General features: G+C 40.1%; 1 protein-coding gene and 1 non-coding gene across 2 annotated transcripts in view; both read left to right on the plus strand.

The window, feature by feature from the left end:
- The first annotated feature begins 223 nt into the window (after positions 1–223).
- Positions 224–298, plus strand: Trnas-cga (transfer RNA serine (anticodon CGA)). The gene has a single exon. It is a non-coding gene; the product is annotated as a tRNA-Ser (tRNA).
- Positions 299–11,919: 11,621 nt separating this feature from the next.
- LOC126271650 (MLX-interacting protein) overlaps positions 11,920–19,116 on the plus strand; it is a 392,142-nt gene continuing 384,945 nt past the window's right edge. The window contains exon 1 of the mRNA XM_049974169.1: positions 11,920–12,451. Coding sequence (XP_049830126.1) covers positions 12,129–12,451 — 323 coding nt within the window. The 5' untranslated portion in view covers positions 11,920–12,128. The remainder of the gene's footprint in view (positions 12,452–19,116) is intronic.

Below are 19,116 nucleotides of genomic sequence, written 5' to 3' on the forward strand. Positions count from 1 at the left end.
TCTGACACAGGAGGAATGTTGCAGCCATTTTATTTCAAAATCTAGGTATTACTTGTCACACAAGTAATGAGATACACTCTGTCTATTGTAAGAGTGTATGTTTAGCATGCTGACGTCGCTAACTACTGATATTGGAAACGTACTGCAGCCATTTTCTGTCCAAAGGAAGAGACGAGACGAGATACTGGCAGAAGTAAAGCTGTGAGTACCGGGCGTGAGTCGTGCTTCGGTAGCTCAGTTGGTAGAGCACTTGCCCGCGAAAGGCAAAGGTCCCGAGTTCGAGTCTCGGTCGGACACACAGTTTTAATCTGCCAGGAAGTTTCAAGATATTTCTTACTACACAAGTAATCAGATAAGAACGGTATATCGCTAGATCTGTGGCTTTGCGCTCAGACATCCCATACTCCTATGGAAGGAGGAGTGCTCCAGCAAATTTTATTGAAAGCTCGATAACAACACAAACACAAACACACACACACACACACACATTGTTGAAACACTTTGTGAGAATGGGGGTGGGTTCAGATGCAGCAGCTGCGAATCTCTAACAGCGGACCAGAGACACGGAAGCTGCCCGAGAGGCAGAAGGCTGTGATGTGCACCGTGTCTTCGTCGGAAGCTGGTTGCTGTCTGGCTGCTGCTCCACGTCTTTGTCCATCTGCTGCTCTACCACTCTCTCCAGTTGTATCTCTAACACTACCCAGTTGAGGATCCAGTACGTCCTCCAATTGTCGATCCTCGTCTTGCTTCTGTTGCTGGCGATCCTCGTCTTGCTTCTGTTGCTGGCCAGGTCCTTTGGCATCTGCTGCAGTTATCCTGACTGCATAGAGTACTTCAGTTTGTGCTTGTGCTGCTTCTGCTCATTCTCATGTTCTATTTCTAATTTTATTACGAGTTTCCTACCGATCCCGCTCTCCACCTGTTCGTGTATTCTGGCCACCACCTCGTTCACACGATCCTGGCCCGCCTAGCTTTCTGTTGCTGCAGCTGTTGCTCGTGTTGCCGGAGGCTGCTGGCCCAGCTTACATCCGAGGTGGGAACGCATTCGGCTGCAGTCCGCTCCGCAGTAGCGTTTTCAAGCTGTGTCCGGTTTCTCAAGTGTTGCTTCATTATTTCTGCACCGGCTATTCTCAGTCTCCAGCTGTAGCTGCTGGGGCCTCATCGCGTTATTGAGTTCATCGTCAGCTCTGCCTCCGAGCCGAAGGCACCTCGTGAGCTCAGCCACTCGCGATACTCCTGCCATTCTCTGTACTGCTTTGCTCTCCGTCAGGCTGCAATAACAATGTGGCTTCCAGAACCATGCTACAAAACAGTCGAAAGGATGCAAGTCCAGAAACGGAAATAAAGCGCATGACAGTCGTTCCATTGCTATGCACGCCGAGGCAACACGAAGCTGTCTTTCTCCCACTTGTTATAAAACATAATCGAAGTTAACTTGAAACAGTCTTTCCATTACCACGTTACTTTTAACCCGTGCTCTAAGGGGTCGCAGGATAGCGTGTTCGGTCAGCGAGTTAGCTGCCCTTTGTAATAAAAAAAACTGACTGAAAGGATCAAAGATGAACTTGCATAGGTATCATGGGACGTGCCCCCCCCCCCCCCCGAACAAATGCAACGAACAAAAAAAAAGAGGGGGTAGCAAAAAGTCCTCGGTCCTGGGTTCGAATCCCGCCACGGCTTATATTTTGAATAAAACTCATCAACAAAGGCGGCCCAAGACGTCTGGCATAAGAAGTCACTCTCATTTGGCCAACGGCCTTGCCAAAGATGGCGGAGGAGCGAACAGAGGTTTAGGACACTACCCCCACCCTTGGGGTGGTAAACTCCTCCTAAAAGCAGAAGAATTAGCAATGATCAACGGCATTAAGTTGTAGAAGGCAATGAAAACCACTGCATTAAACACACATAATGTGTATCCACAGGACATATGAAAAAGTGTCTTGATGATGATTCTGTTGGCAAAAGATTCCGGAGCAGCCCCCATTCGAATATCCGGGAGGGGACTGCCGAGGGGAAGGTGACCATGAGGAAAAGATTGTATAACCAACGAAAGGATAATGTTGTTCGAGTAGGGGACTGGAATATCAGAAGCTTAAACATTATAGGGAAGCTAGAAAATCTGAAAAGGGAAATACTAAGGTTCAATCTAGATACAGTCGGGGTCAGTGAAGTGAAATGGAAAGAACACAAGGATTTCTGGTAAAATGAGTATAAGGTAATGTCAACAGCAGCAGAAAATTGTATAATGGGAGCAGGGTTCGTTATAAATAGGAAGATAGGGCAGAGAGTGAGTTACTGTGAACAGAGATAGGATTGTTCTCATCAGAATCGACGGCAAAGCAACACCGATAACGATAGTCAGGTATACACGCTGACGACGCAAGCCGAAGATGAGGAGATAGAAAAAGTATATTACGATATTGATGGGGTAATTCAGCACGTAAAGGGAGATGAAAATCTAATACTCACGGGAGATCGGAATCTGGTTGTAAGGGAACGAGCAGAAGAAAGGATTACAGGAGAATCTGGGCTTGGTACAAGGAATGAAAGAGGAGAAAGGCTAATTGAGTTCCGCAATAAATTTCAGCTAGTAATAGCGAATACTCTGTTCAAAACTCACAAGAGGAGGAGGTATACTTGGAAAATGCCAGCAGATACGAGAAGATTTCCTTAGATTACATCATGGTCAGACAGAGATTCTGAAATCAGATACTGGATTCTAAGGTGTACCCAGGAGCAGGTATAGATTCCGGTCACTATTCAGTAGTGATGAAGAGTGGGCTGAAGTTTAAGAGGTTACTCAGGAAGAATCAAGAAATGAAATACTGAAGTACAAATGAATGAAGAAATATGATTGAAGTTACCTAAAGCTATAGATACTGCAATAAGAAATAGCTCAGTAGGTAGGCAGTTGAAGAAGAATGGACATCTCTAAAAAGGGAAATCACAGAAGCTGGAAAGAAAAACATACGTGCAAAGAAGGCAACTGAGAACAAGCCATGGAAGGAATACTTCAACTGATCGATGAAAGAAGGAAATAAAAAAATGTTCAGGGAAATTCAGGAATAGAGAAATACAAGTCGCTGAGGAATGAACTAAATAGGAAGTGCAGGAAAGGTAGGACGAAATGGGTGTATGAAAAAGGTGATGAAATCAAAAAGAAATATTGTGGAAAGGACTGACTCGGCATATAGAAAAGTCAAAACAACTTTTGACGAAATGAAAAGCAAGGACGGTAACTTTAAGACCGCTGTTAAATGCAGGGATGAGATCGAGTAGGCGGAAAGAGTACATTGAAGGCCTCGATGAGGGGGGAAGACTTATCTGATGACGTGATAGAGAAAAAAAAACAAGAGTCGGTATAGAAAAGATAGGGGATCCAGTATTAGAATCAGAATTTAAAAGAGATTTGGAAGACTTAAGATAGAATAACGCAAAAGGGCTGAAGAACAATCCATCAGAATTTCTAAAAGCATTGGAGAGAGTGGCAACAAAACGACTCTTCATGTTGGTGTGTACAATGTATGAGTCTGGTGATATACCATCTGACTTTCGGAAAAAATATCATCCACACAATTCCGAACTTCATTGCAGAATCAGCTTAACGGCTCATGCATCCAAGTTGCTGACAAGAATGATGTACAGAAGAATGGAAAAGAAAATTAAGGATCAGTTTGGCTTTAGGAAAGGGAAAGACACCAGAGACGGAGATCTGACTTTGTGGATGATAATGGAAGCAAGAGTAAAGAAAAATAAAGACACGTTCATAGGATTCGTCGGCCCGGAAAAAGCGTTCGACAATGTAAAATGATGCAAGATGTTCGAAATTCTTGGGAAAATAGGGATACGCTATGGGGAAAGACGAGTATAAATAATGTATACAAGAGCCAGGAGGGAACAATAAGAGTGGAAGACCAAGAGCGAAGTGCACAGATTAAAAAGGGTGTAAGGCAGGGATGTAGCCTTTCGCCCCTATTGTTAAATATATACATTGAAGATGCAATGACGGAAATAAAAGAAAGGTTCAAGAGTGGAATTAAAATTCTAGGTAAAAGGATATCAGTTATAAGATTAGCTGATGGTATTCGTATCCTGAGTGAAAGAGACAGAATTGCATGATCTGCTGAATGGAATAACCAGTCTAATAAGTACAAAATATGGATAGAGTCTAAATCGAAGAAAAACGGAAGTAATGAAAAGTAGCAGAAACGAGGACAGCGAAAAACTTAACATAAAAATTGGTGATCACGAAGCAGATGTGAAGTTAAGGAATTCTGATAATTAGGCATGATTGACGGAGGAGGAGGACACAAAAAGCAGACTAGCACTGGCAAACAGGGCATTCCTGACAAGGAGAAGTCTACTAGTGACAAAACATAGGTCTCAATTTGAGGAAGAAATTTCTGAGAAAGTACCTTTGGAGCACAGAATTGTATGGAAGTGAGTCATGAACAGTGAGAAAACCGGAAAAGAAAAGAACAGAAGCATTTGAGATGTGGTGCTACAGAAGAATATTGAAAATTGTGGGCCGATAAGTTAAGGAATGAGGGGGAAAGGAATCTGTGGTAAACACGGACAAGAAAAGAGACTCGACGGCAGAACATCTGTTAAGACATCAGAGAATAACTTCCATGATACTAGAGGTAAAAACTGTAGAATATGACAGAAATTCGAATACGTCCAGCAACAATTGAGGGCGTAGGTAGCAGCTGCTACTCTGTGATGAAGAGGGTGGCACAGGAGAGGAATTCGTAGCGGGCCTATCAAACCAGACTGATGACTCATTAAAAAATAATTAAAAACTTTTGAAAATATCTTAATTGAATACGGAGCGTAAAATACACGTATGGGAATAAAATCGCAACACCAAAAAGTAATAACGTGGAGTAATGAAATTTGGGAAATGCATCTGACTAGTTAACATAGTTAAGTGATTACTATTGCAAGATCACAGGTTAATGAACGTGAGAGGTACGCCATTCCAAATATGAACTGCTAGAACATTAATAACTGGTGTAACCGCCAGAATGTTGAGTGCAAACATGCAGACGTGCATGTATTGTGTTGCATAGATGACGGATGACAGTTTGTCGGATGGAATTAGATACCTGTTGCACTTGTCGGTCAATCAAGGGCCGTTAATGCCGTTTGTGGATGACGCTGGTCTTGTCGTCTCATGATTTCTCATATATGCTTGATTGGAGATTTGGTGATCGAGCAGGCCAAGGCGACATGTCGACACTCTGTAGACTATGTTGGTTTACAAGAGAAGTCCGTGGGTGAGCGTTGTCCTGATGGAAAACACCCTTTGGAACGCTGTTCATAAATCGTAGCACAGCAGGTCGAAACACCAGACTGACGTATAAATTTGCAGTCAGGGTGCGTGGAATAACCACAACAGTGCCCCTGCTGTCGTATGAAATCGCATCCCAGACCGTAACTCCAGCTGTAGGTCCAGTGTGTCTATCATGCAGACAGGTTGGTTGCAGGCCCTGAAATGGACTCCTTCTAACCAATATACGGCCATCACTGACACCGAGCCGGTCGGGGTGGCCGAGCGGTTCTATGCGCTACAGTCTGGAACCGCACGACCGCTACGGTCGCAGGTTCGAATCCTGCCTCGGGCATGGATGTGTGTGATGTCCTTAGGTTATTTAGGTTTAAGTAGTTCTAAGTTGTAGGGAACTGATGACCTCAGAAGTTAAGTCCCATAGTGCTCAGAGCCATTTGAGCCATTTTGAACTGACACCGAGAAAGAATCAGCTTTCAACAGAAAACACAATAGACATGTACCCTGCCCTTCAATGGGTTCTCAATTGGTACCTGTGAAGTCACAAATGGGATGATTTGCGGCCTGTGGAACGCATGCTACAGGGCGTCTGGCTCGGAGCTGTCAGATAGTTGTGTCACTGTGGTGCTAAGTGTTGCTCAGATTGCTGCTAAAGATGCAGTACGATGGGCTATAGCCATACGTCAAACATGATGGTCTTCTCTCTCGGCACTGCTCCGTCGCCGCCCGAAGCCCAGTCTTTTGGCTAGCGCCCCCCCCCCCCCCCACTCCAGTTTCTCGTAGCCTTATTACACGACCTTCTTCAAACTCAGTGACGTATTAACAGCTATTGGCGTCTTTGTTGACTTAAAGGCATTCCTGACTAACATCAAATGTTCAAATGTGTGTGAAATCTTACGGGACTTAACTGCTAAGGTCATCAGTCCCTAAGCTTACACACTACTTAATCCAAATTATCCTAAGGACAAACACACACGCTCATGCCCGAGGGAGGACTCGAACCTCCGCCGGGACCAGCCGGGACTAACATCAACCAACACTCAGTCTGAATAGTAACCAACGCTCAGGACCGTTACAGCGTGTATTTAAAGCAAACCTGGTTTGCATCCTCATAGTGGTACTACTGGCACCACTCTTATGCGACTGGCGCACAATTTGAACAGACACCATATTCCAGATATAGTAACACGCCTACCAGCTTTCGTTTATGTAATACACTTTCTTCTTGTATCTAATTCGTTTTAAAGATATTAAGCAGACCATCCCACGAGACAGATAGTTATCCCCTATCCGAATTTTTAGTTCAGTACTGGCAAATAGTCGTATTTCGTACATACATCTCCCAGCACGGCAGCTGTTATGTCCACCACACTTACAGCTACGATCCACAAACCACCTTACGGCTTAAGGCGGAAAGTACCTCATCTCTGGTACCCCATCCGTTTCTCCTCTTTCGTTTTCAAAACTACTGTTTGAAATAAACGACAGTCGGCGAATCGTATGAATCATTTTTCCGGCGTTATCGTCTTGGTCATTTTGTGGGATTTCTATGTGAGAAAATAATGGGTGTTTCACTTTTTGGAACGTATGCTCTCAGATTTTTAGCAGAAAACCTCTCCATCGTCTCTCTTGTAACGCTCTTTTTTTTTTTTTTTTTTTTTTTTTTTTTTTTTTTTTTTTTTTTTTTTTTGAGGTTATGGGCACCTTCGTAACATACTCGTGCTCGCTAAATGAACCCATGCTGTCTGTTAATGCTATCTAATAAGTGTCCCAGATATACTAGCATACTTTGTAGAGAATTTTTTTGTCCTATTCCCATAGCCGTGCTTTTCACTGTCTTTTGTGAACAGAGAAAAGTGGGTACGTAATAACAAAGGACATTAATAAATATGCACTCTTAAGACAAAACAAGGTATGCACCACGAAGGAATTAAACGACTGGGACGGGAGTCGCTAGGTGTGATGTAAATGTACAAATAAAAAAAAAAGATTAGAATTCAGGAAAAGTGGATGATAAATTCAACAGAAAGAGCTTCAGAATAGGAGAAAGTCAAAAACGCGTTGGTCCACCTCTGGTCCTCTCGTAGGCAATTATTCGGCTTATCATTGATTGATCGAGCTATTGGATGTCCTCCTGAGAGATAGCGTGCCAAATTCTGTCCAATTGGCCCGTTAGATCGTCTAATTCCCAATATGATTGGAGAGCTCTGCCCATAAATCTTCAAACGTTCTCTACTGGGGAGAGATCTGGTGACTTTGCCGGGCAAGGTAGGGTTTGGCAAGAACGAAGACAAGCACTAAAAACTCTCGCGTCTTAAATGTGAACCCGGATGGCTTTTTATGAAGGGCAACAAAACGGGGCGTAGAATATGGTCGACTTACCGCAGTACTGTAATGGTGCCGCGGCTGGCAGTCGAAGGCGTCCTACTACGAAAATAATTGCCACACCAGGTCATCACTCCTGGTTGTCGGGTCGTATGGCGAGCAACAGTCAGACTGGTATCCCACCGCTCTCCAGACACGTCTTCACTCGTCATCGGAGCTCAGTTCGAAGCGGGACTCATCACTCAAGATAGTCTCATTTTGTTGTCATTCATGACAATCCATCCTGGACCTACATTTCAGCAAGATAATGCCAGCCCACACACCACGAGAGTTTCTACTGCTTCCCTTCGCGCTTGCCAAATCCTACCTCCGCCAGCAAGGTCGCCGGATATTTCTCCAACTGGGAACGTTTGGACCGTTTTGCCCAGGGCCGTCCAACCAACTCAGGATTTTCATCACCTAACGCGCCAATTCGACAGAATTTGGCACGATATTCCTAAGGAGGACATCCAACAACTTTGTCAAACAATGCCAAGGCTAATAACTGCTTACACAACGGCCAGAGGTGGATCAACGCACTATTTATTTGCTCCATGTGTGAAGTTCTTTCTCTTGAATAAAACCATCCAATTTTTCTTTCTGAAAAAGTTGTTAAAACGCCCGCTTTTTTGAAGAGGTCTTCGCAAGATATTCTACATCTACATCCATAATCCGCAAGCCACCTGGCGGTATGTGGCAGAGAGTACCTTGAGTACCTCTATCGGTTCTCCCTTCTATTCCAGTCTCGTATTTTTCGTGGAAAGAAAGATTGTCGGTATTCCTCTGTGTAGGCTCTAATCTCTGATTTTATCCTCGTGGTCCCTTCGCGAGATATACGTAGGAGGGAGCAATATACTGCTTGACTCCTCGGTGGAGGTATGTTCGCGAAACCAACAAAAGACCGTACCGAGCTACTGAGCGTCTCTCCTGCAGAGTCTTCCACTGGAGTTTATCTATCATCTCCGTAACGCTTTCGCGATTACTAAATGATTCTGTAACGAAGCGCGATGCTCTCCGTTGGATCTTCTCTCTCTCTTCTATCAACCCTATCTGGTACAGATCCCACACCGGTGAGCAGTATTCAAGCAGTGGGCGAGCAAGTGTACTGTAACCTACTTCCTTTGTTTTCTGACTGCATTTCCTTAAGATTCTTCCAATGAATCTGTCTGGCATGTGCTTTACCGACGATTAATTTCATATGGTCATTCCATTTTAAATTACTCCTAATGCCTACTCCCAGATAATTTATGGAATCAGCTGCTTCCAGCTGCTGACCTGCTATTTTGTAGCTAAACCATAAAGGATCTTTCTATGTATTCGCAGCGCATTACATTTGTCCACATTGAGATTCAATTGCCATTCCCTGCACCACGCGTCAATTCGTTGCAGATCCTCCTGCATTTCAGTACAATTTTCCATTGTGACAACCCCTCGATATACTACAAAATCGTCCGCAAAAAGCCTCAGTGAACTGCTGATGTTATCCACAAGGTCATTTATACATATTGTGAATAGCAACGGTCCCACAACACTCCCCTGCGGCACACCTGAAATCACTCTTACTTCGGAAGACTTCTCTCCATTGAGAATGGCATTCTGCGTCCTGTTATCTAGGAACTCTTCAATCCAATAACACAATCGATCTGATAGCCCACACGCTCTTACTTTGTTCATTAAACGACTACGGGGAACTGTATCGAACGCCTTGCGAAAGTCAAGAAACACGGCATCTACCTGTGAACCCGTGTCTATGGCCCTCTGAGTCTCCTGGACGAATAGCGCGAGCTGGGCTTCACAAATCGTCTTTTTCGAAACCTATGCTGATTCCTACAGAGTAGATTTCTAACTGTATCTGGGGATAACACAAAATATTATTATAATACGCTTCTGTATTTTGAAAATACCTCCCGTGTCGCTTGGATTTCCCCGGGAAAGGAATCCATAACACATTCTTGAATGGAATTATGGAGAATTAACAAATTTCCTCATTTTGAAGTCGTCTATGGCAGTAGTCATGCATACTGGAAACATAGCTGAACCAAGACCTTCTATTAATTCTAGGCATTGGGTTTAGTTGAGGTACGCATATATATGCACTGATAAGTTTGATGTTGCATGCCTTACCATCATCATCAAAGTACACCAATGTTTACCTGTATTTCGCGTTACTGAAAAATAGGGAAAAGAACTTCAGCAAAGACTTTGCGGGGCTAACTTTACTACAGAAAAGGGTCAGATACATGGGTGCACCTGTATTCAGCAACCTACTAGAACACAGTAATTGTCGTGTAGGTAATACGCAGAAGTTAAAGGCAGAATTAAAGCAGTTTCCGTTGGAAAACTCGTTCGATGCGTATCGTCGCATAAACTGTTAAATTTAACGGTTAAGTTTTTCTATGATGATAATTAACATTGTAACCATATTGCACTTAAATTAAATGTACTTGCTTGACTTATTTCCACTCTTTTCAGGTTTCATGGACTACGACTACTGGTAATGTAATGTAAATATAAAATAAATGTTCCCTGTCAGTTCAACCTGATACCGGTTCTGTACTCTCCAGTAATATTTCAGCGTGGCCCATACAGTTGTTTTGTAAGTAATCTGCAATTTCCAGTAGCTTACGATAGAAACAGTCTTTTTTCTTCATCATCATCATCTTCTTCTTTCTTTCATTGGGGTGGCTGTGAGCCCATAAAATTGTAGCATATCGTTCCATATCTCTACACTTTGTTATTCACAAGTACTTGTAAAACAGTACTGAAGTGTACTACAATACATTTCTGTAGATCTCAATGTTGAAAGAAAGCCACCAATTGTTGCGCCAGGCCGATATTTGGGCATCACCTAGGCGTGGATGCAAGGGAGGCTTATCCTCCCGAAAGAATATTTATCAAAACCATTTATATTTTTACTTGAATCGATTTCCAGACTTTTTAGCCAAGAAGAATAATGTAGCATAAAAACAGCGGTTCTCGAAAATGATAAAGCATTCTACTTTTTAGTTAACTTTCTAGGAGTAAGCCCACGTGGATGGGCTTTCAGCCTGAGCAGCTGAAAAAATATTAATCCATCTAAATGCGCTCATTCACAGACTGACTATGTTTGCTTCCAACAAAAAATCCTACATGGTTTGGATTTCGAGGAAATTGAGTAAGGCCAGACGAAGGGAAAGAACTTTCACCAAGGAAAAAATAAAAAAAAATATTGACTGATGCCAAATATAGGCAGCGACTACTGAAACAGGTAGCATTCCCCTATTTACACGCTTGCCTAGTAATAGTCTGCAGGCCTGTGCTCACAAATTTATTGCTGAGTGAAATATTCATTATGGAGCGTACCCATTTTGATTTTATGGTGTGGAAATTATGACTTCTCATAGTTTTTAAAGTTTCTTAAATCGTTTCATGACGTAAACATTCATCAAATTTTCAAACGATGGATCCCTTTGGATTTCATTTTCTTTGAAGTTATGTTATGGTGGTGAACTGGTATAAACACACTATTAATTTATTATTAGTTTTGTTATATTTGTGTTGTTGCTACCAGCATTAAAATCCTAGGCATGTGTGGCGTGTAAAATTTCTGGCGAAGGGGGGAGGGGGGCGGATCATTGTAAGCTTCATTGTTTACAGTGAAAGTAACCTACATTATGAACAACGGTCTATGGAGGGAGCGTAGGCGTCACTCTAATGCCCCTCGTGCCAACAGACACGCCGAAGTTAAAATATATTTTGTAAAACAACCAAATCCCAAATAAACTGTCACCTTCCTCAGAATCGAACACTGGACCTACGCCAGACAAGTTTGCGGCATGTTTTACAATAGATATTTGCAGATTGGCAAGAACGCGATTATGTTAACGATGTAAAGAAAACTTGTCATGAAATAACAAGTGAAAAGCAAGTTGGTATTTAAAAACAGACTAAAAGTGGTATTTTGATGTGATAAATCAACTACTTATATTAACGTTAAATGCTAAATATGATGGGAACATCAAGACGCTGCAAGCTTAACAATGTACGCATGTTAGTAAAACAGACATTGTGTGTAAGCCCTGTAATTGTAGCCCCGAGCAGATGACAAATTTATTAATGAAATACGTATTTCGCTATGCCCGTTTCGAATACACCGTGGCCAATACCTTTCATATTTCATACTTCCGCATCTTTTCGCGTGATGTCACATCACTCCGTGCAATCTACTTGTTACTCCAACTGCCTATTGTCACCGCTACTGCAGCGCCATCTGTAATGCGGAGCACAAACTAAATGGAACACTAGTGCTCTCAGGAGGCGACTCCGTAACTAAGTTTGGCTCATGAGAAGTGCGTTTGTGTTAACGTGAATATACGCGTTGTACATCTGTTTGTGATATGGCGACAGTTCGGAGGATGGCTAGTGCCCGACGCAAGTGGAAAAGTAGTGACATTCATATTTGAGTTTCGTTGACATACTTTTTAAATCAGTACAAATGCAGTGTAGTGGTTTAGCGTATCGAAAAGTGTACAGCATGACGCAGGGAGCTGATTCCTTTGGTGAGAGGAAGAAGAAGCCCGAGAAAGAGGCAATACACTCGGGACATTTTATGGTATCAGATTTTGAGGCTGAAGCACAAGATGACGAATTCAATGTGGCAGTCGCGTTGCCTGAGGAAGAAAACAAAACGGTTGCTGTTGCCATTAGCATTTCGAATACTGAGACATTCATCAGTGCAAATCGCCAAGAAAAAACGCAACAAGTTTCCATCGAGACATCGTTAGCAAAGCTGTTTCAATGCATGTCCCTAGCATATAGGTGAGTGTTTAAGTCATTTCTCCTTAGAATTATGCACAGAAGTTCTGCTAGTCATTTTGTTGTGTGTCTTGAATGCTGTAATTTGAAGCAACTTTCCTGTACAGCTTGGTAGTTCCTTTCTGGTGTTTGCTTCACATGTTCTAAACGCTAGTCGCAGCTGACAAACACAACAAATAGTGACGAATTTACCGTATCTGTGCAGCATCTCAGGAATTTGATGTTCATGAAATGAGACTGTAAACAATAAAGATGTCTGTTTTCTTCCAAAATTGTCGTTCTTAATGATCAAAACACTGTTTAAAACGCTGATATGAAGGTTTTAACCCATACATCTCTCTGAGATAATCACGTTTGTATTGTACACGAATTGTGGGATATGAAAAAATACGATTTACTTCAAATACGGGACAAATTGTTGCCCTGTAACCTGTGTTGATTCTTTGTGATAGTGACACAAAAGTTACAAGCATTTTTTAACCTAATCAATTAAAACAACAGTAAAAAGTTCACTGATCGTATAACACTAAAAAATTAAACTGTGTTTCATTTTCAGAGCTACATTTAAAAAAGTAAAACAGTAATTCCTTTGTTTTCCAAGTTGTTTGTTTACATGCATACACCGTGTCTGAAAGAGCTTTAATATTGCATTCCTGTAGAAAATGACACTATAGATTTCTTTTAACATCATTACATCTACATGTAGTGCATTACATAAAGTGTGTTTCGTTTTTATGTGAAAGAGAGATGCATCAAAATCCAATAGAATCACAGCATATGAACATGCATATCGTTCAGAGACATTAACCATAGCTTCATTTTTAAAATTATAAACAGGCACTTAGCATTTGCATGTATCTGTATAGAATCACCATAGTACTATAATAATTGTTTATTAACTTTATTTACATATGCTTCTCCTTGTCAGTAATGCTGTCCATCATTGCATATCTGTACATACCACTGCAAATTTTAGAGAGATCCAACCAAAAAAGAGGTTTAGGTTTTAAGTCTGTTGACTTTGCTTCTATTTTATAGACTGCAGCATCTTAGCAGGATTCCTTGTGTAATCTGCTATTTTCTGTTACATTTTTAATAATAATTCTCCTATGCAGTTGATTATATAATTTTAAAACTTAAGGAGTGATATGGTTGTATGGTGCATGAACACTTATTTTGAAATATTTATGTAATGCCAAATAGTTCTTTGAGCCTCTCCAGCTCTTAATTATAAATTAGTAATACTCTCACTGTTGTTCCTTTATAAATTTTTAAAATTATTTTTGTGGCATTTGGCTGAAGGCCATACAGCCATCTCCCAGTGTTTTGGAGTTCTATAGATTAACATTGCATATATCAAGGAATTTCATAATTACTTTTAAAACTACTATATCATTTGATGAAGTAAAGTTGACATAGTAGTTGACAGTTGTTGAAGACATAGGATTAGTTGTATGAAATCGATTTGCTGGTTTGCATACTATTTATGTTCAAAAAATATGTGATTGATATCCTCTACTCTTATTCCATCGTATTCACAGTAAGGATTATATCGAATTTGCATCCAGTGGAGATGGCTAGGAAATGATTAAAGATTAAATTTTTGCGTATTATGGATGTTACTATTTTTTTATTTGCCTTAGTTATGTGGAAGCAGGGAATGTGGGAATGATGACAGTGACGTTTGGCTGTATTTGACCATAATATTTTCTCTTTGATTTGCATTGATAATGTGTATTTTTCTTCCCATTCACACATTATCCATCTGTGTAGTGTAGTTTTCAGATGTGCTAATGGAATTTTTTTTTAGAAAATTCCATACAGCAGACAGGAGTATTCAAGTTCTTAAATGTAAATGAGAACAGTACACAACAACAGAGAAAAAAATCCATATTTATTTTAAAATGTTGTAGTGTAGGCTAGTATCAATATGAATTTACAGCTACTTCCATGAAAAAGAACACAGACCTAGTCGTTAACTGCTCCTTGTGTCGGATAGACTTATTCATTGAACATTGATACATCTATACTACTAACAGACTATTCCAAAATGTGATCCATTTACATTTATGGATGTGGTACATAATTATTATTGTATCTGATAATTTTCAGCTATTATTATTATTATTATTATTATTATTATTCTGTATTTAGCTTTCTGATTTAGAGGCTTCACTACTGCTGTAATATGGTTGTGATATTGATGTAACTGGCAGCTGCCTGTCAGATATGAACAAATTTCATAGAAATATGTCTTTTTTATAGTAGTGAAGGAGACAATTTCTGTCAGCTTTTGTACTTTCTCCTGTATTCATTAACATAAGAGTTGATGGATTCATTATTTTCTTGAAGCTAATCCTTATGAAGCTCTCATATTTTCTGCCAGATTTAATGTCGCCCATGGATTTTTGTCGTGCTTGTGTATACTGCATTTTTCTTTCCAACAACACTTCGATCATTATGGTACGCTGGTATGAAAGACGTAGGATTAATTGTTTTGGTAGGCTACTTGCCTCTCCTGCTCTTCTCAAAACCCAATTCCCAAGTAAATCACAAATATATAACAGAAGCTGGAATTATCACAATTAAAGTGACTTGTTGACAATATTGCCAGATAGGACTAAATGTTGAGTGCAGGCTTAGAGTTAATGCAATTGAAATACTGACACTCTAGGTGAACTGAACCTACTGATACTAGATTACCAGTTCTTGGTTTCGTCCCACAGTGTGACAACATGACATGTAATATACATGCTCAAACAAACAAAAAAAAAAAAGAACAGAATACTGACAATATTTATTTTGCCTCTTTATTAGTATTTGAATTATGGTTGTGGTTACAGACTGATCTGTACATAGCCCAAAGTCTTGGTAAGCACAGAAGATGACAAAATAGTGCAAGAAGCCAATAAATGTGAATACAAAATCTTACAGTGGTGAAACACCTTAGTGAGTGACAGTTCGGCTGTAAGTTGGCAAAGTGGTATCAAACACTTTAGTTGATCTGCCAATCCCACCTGTCACCATTGTATGATATCTGCAGTATTATATCATGAGCTCAGATGATTGCTATATTTTAGGTAACTTCACTCACATTTTGAAGAAATAAAGCAGGGCTGTTTCCCTCCTAGAATAGTTAATTTTACAGATACCTGTTCTGCCCCCCCCCCCCCCTCTCCCCCTCACACACACAAACAACTTATGTCCCAATTTACACTGCCAATCAGTTTGTTATCACAACTGAGACTTCGTATTCACATTTGTCGGCTCTGCCAACATTTAACCATACTATGACCCTCCAATGTGACCTGTATCACCATAACCAAGATTTCAAAAAATGTTACATATTCAAAAAAATATATAAGATGAGTTCTGTATAATGTATCGCTTGTGAACATTTTCGGTTTCGTAATGTGACTTACGTAAATACTGAGCATAAACTGTTGATTTTGATGATCATTGGCAACAGAAGCCTAGGAAGTATGTTACACTCTTTAATGAGCACAATATCATTCTTTTGTAAATAACAACAGTATGAAAGAATAGATGCTACTGACCACATAAAGGAGCTGTTGAGTGACAGACACACACATTGAAAAAGGCCACTAGATACTTCTCAGCTGCTGGACTAAGCCCTTCTTCAGATGTAGACACTGCAATTTTCACACGATCTCTCTCTCTCTCTCTCTCTCTCTCTCTCTCTCTCTCTCTCTCTCTCTCTCTCTCTCTCTCTCTCTCTCTCTCTCTCTCTCTCCCCACACACAAATATAAAGTGCATGTCCCCAGAACTTGGCCATTGTTGGCGCCTGCTGCTAAGGCCCAACTGCAGTCACAGTGTGTAAATAAGTTGTGTGAAAGTGAATAAATGGTTAATCTTTTGTTTGTCCAATTCTGTCTGACGAGTGACGATTTATTCCCACATACGTTAGTATGTAATATATTGAATTCTGAATTATCAGACAATTTGTTGGTACACAACAGACGTTATGGGTTTAGAAATTAATTTTTTGAGTTAAATTTATCAGTGCTTATTAGCTTTGTGTATCCACCCAATATAACAATTTAAATGTCGCTTTAGTTTGAGGTAGGGCTTGTCGATAGTTACCAGCATAGTACATTTAAACACACATACATTATGTGAAAAATGAAGAATGCATTTTTATATTTTTTAGAAAAGATTTCAATGATTAACTGGGGATGTAACCTATCCCATTTTCTGAAAAATGTTCACAGCTGTAGAAATGTGATTTTAGTTGTCTGCCATAATGGCATGAAGTATAGAGTTTTATGTAAGTCCTGAAACAAACTAGAAGTAATTTCTGTAGTATTTTGTAATTATTTGTGGTTGTAACTTGTGATTAATGAAATTTGCCATTAAATACTAAGAGTTATTTGTATTTTATTTATAGTGTTTATGATATTGCACATATATCTGTTGTAATACTAGATTACATACATAGGGTTTCGTATATTATCAGTTTATATCCTTTCAACTGGTAAGGAACTTGGAGCAGACGTCGCCATTAATATGTTTCAGCTTGTGCCCATCAAAAGTATAAAAAATTATGTTATTGTAATGTGGAATTCACTTGTCAACTGTTAACATAAAAGTTAAAACACTGTCCATTGGAGAGGGGGGGGGGGAGGACAGATACCTGGGGAAAGGGGTATTTACGCATTCGGAAAACAACAGAACACATAATTAATTTCCAAGGTATAGTTTATCATCACACCCTTTATCTTGCCTCTTGTCAGAGAGACGGAGAGGGCGGGGAATATTATTTCTCCATGTGTAACTGTCAGACAAGTGTTGAAGTGCTCTAAAGTTTGTAAATATGAAAAATTACATGTGGTTGAGATACCTCATCATATTCCCTAATAAATGAGTGGGTTGGAGAAAGACAGTTTCATACCATCTCCTTAAGGGCTTATTCTAGTCAAACATTTCAATGTCTAGATAAGCCTGATGTTAATTTTAGGTTTAACTGTTGTCACATTGTGAACAGCTGCGTATTTGCTTCTCTTGGTGCCTCTGAAATCAGATTATACAGTAATGGAGCTTGTTAAAAAATTTTATTATGCTCCTGTAACAGTCACTGAAAGCACAAGATGCAGGACTTTCTCTATTTCTTTTTGAGAAAAGTCGAACACTATGGTTTGTCATTGATTTTGGTATCTTGAGAGTTAGCTCAGCTGATCTATTTGGAAACTTTTTCTCAAGTGTAGTAAATTCTCAATATTCTTCAGTGTACCACTGTTTTGGTTGAAATATACTATTTGCAGCACATGTCTATTATTATGTTGCTAATGATCAATGCAAGAGTAGTGAAATGATGAATTCGGGCTGTCGGTAGCATCACTCCTTGTGGAAAGTGTGAAGTACTTATTCTAAGGACCTACCACCATCACAATCTTAGTTCCTTATTTTAGTCCCTTTTCCTGTGAAGCAAGGTAGCAAAAGTTTTAAATTAAACACTACCATTGAGTTATTGTCTCATGAGCAAGAAAAATTCTTTTTACCAACTAAATTCATCTAATAACTCTTTCGCTATCACAATACCAAACAGTGGTTTGTAGTTAAGTTTTATAATGTAGACTAATACAGTGTCTCGTGATCTGCAGGAATCATGATGGGCAGAGAAATCTTAGTAATCATTATTTTGCTAGCCAATGGAGAAGAGAAAGGGTTATAAAATTCCTGAGCAATGGACCTTGCTCTAATCACCACCGCCGTCAATGTCATCATCCATTTGACATACACTGCTGGATAAAGGCTTATCTCACACTCATCAGCTACAGACATCAATTTCACTCCTGTGTTTTTTATTCCCCCACTCACCTTCCATTGGGTTCTTACATGGGCTTTTCTTATCGTCTAGAATCCAACAGACAACTTCCTTTGTCCAATTGCCATCTTTTTATCTTGCTACATGTCCCCACTACCATTTAATTCTCATTTTGGTCATAATTAAAGCTCTTATTGATGTCTATATTATGATTAACTGATTTTCAAGCCCGCTTTTAAACTATCTGTATTATGTTCATCCATTTGTCAGAGGCAAAACAAAGCTAATTCAGTTATATTCATTTAATGCATATCCTTCCTTATTTTCCTGGTTTAAGGAATTCAAAAACTTGCTCTAAAATTACTAGGAACAGTTTTGGTGGTGTGAAATCTTGTGCGATTGATCTTAATTTTTGAATTTCTCGCAGTGCTGGTGACATGTAATAGAAACTGTAGACTTGCCAGAGGATGGATCTTTACTTTGTTTCTCAAGTACAGGGGCTGTCTCTGCAAATTTGGTAAAACCTGAATCAAAAGTTTTCTCAAAACCTATAATTTGTAGATGATATGATTATTCACATTCATTAATCTGTTCTGCAGTTTCATTCATGACTTGTGAAGGGTGCACTGTGATTATCCAGTTAGGCTTGTAGTTGTTTTCTTTCATTATCTCCTTTCTTATGAAGTGTCCGCAGCTCATAGTCTTGCGGTTGCATTCTCGCTTCCCACATGTGGGGTCCCATGTTTGATTCCCGGTGGGATCGGAGATTTCCTACCTCGAGATGACTGGGTGTTGTTGTGTCGTCTGCATCATCAGCATTCATCCCCATTACGGTCGGAGGAAGGCAATGGCAAACCACCTCCACCAGGACCTTCCCTAGTA

This window comes from Schistocerca gregaria, chromosome 1, assembly GCF_023897955.1.
Source record: "Schistocerca gregaria isolate iqSchGreg1 chromosome 1, iqSchGreg1.2, whole genome shotgun sequence".
Lineage (NCBI taxonomy): Eukaryota > Metazoa > Arthropoda > Insecta > Orthoptera > Acrididae > Schistocerca > Schistocerca gregaria.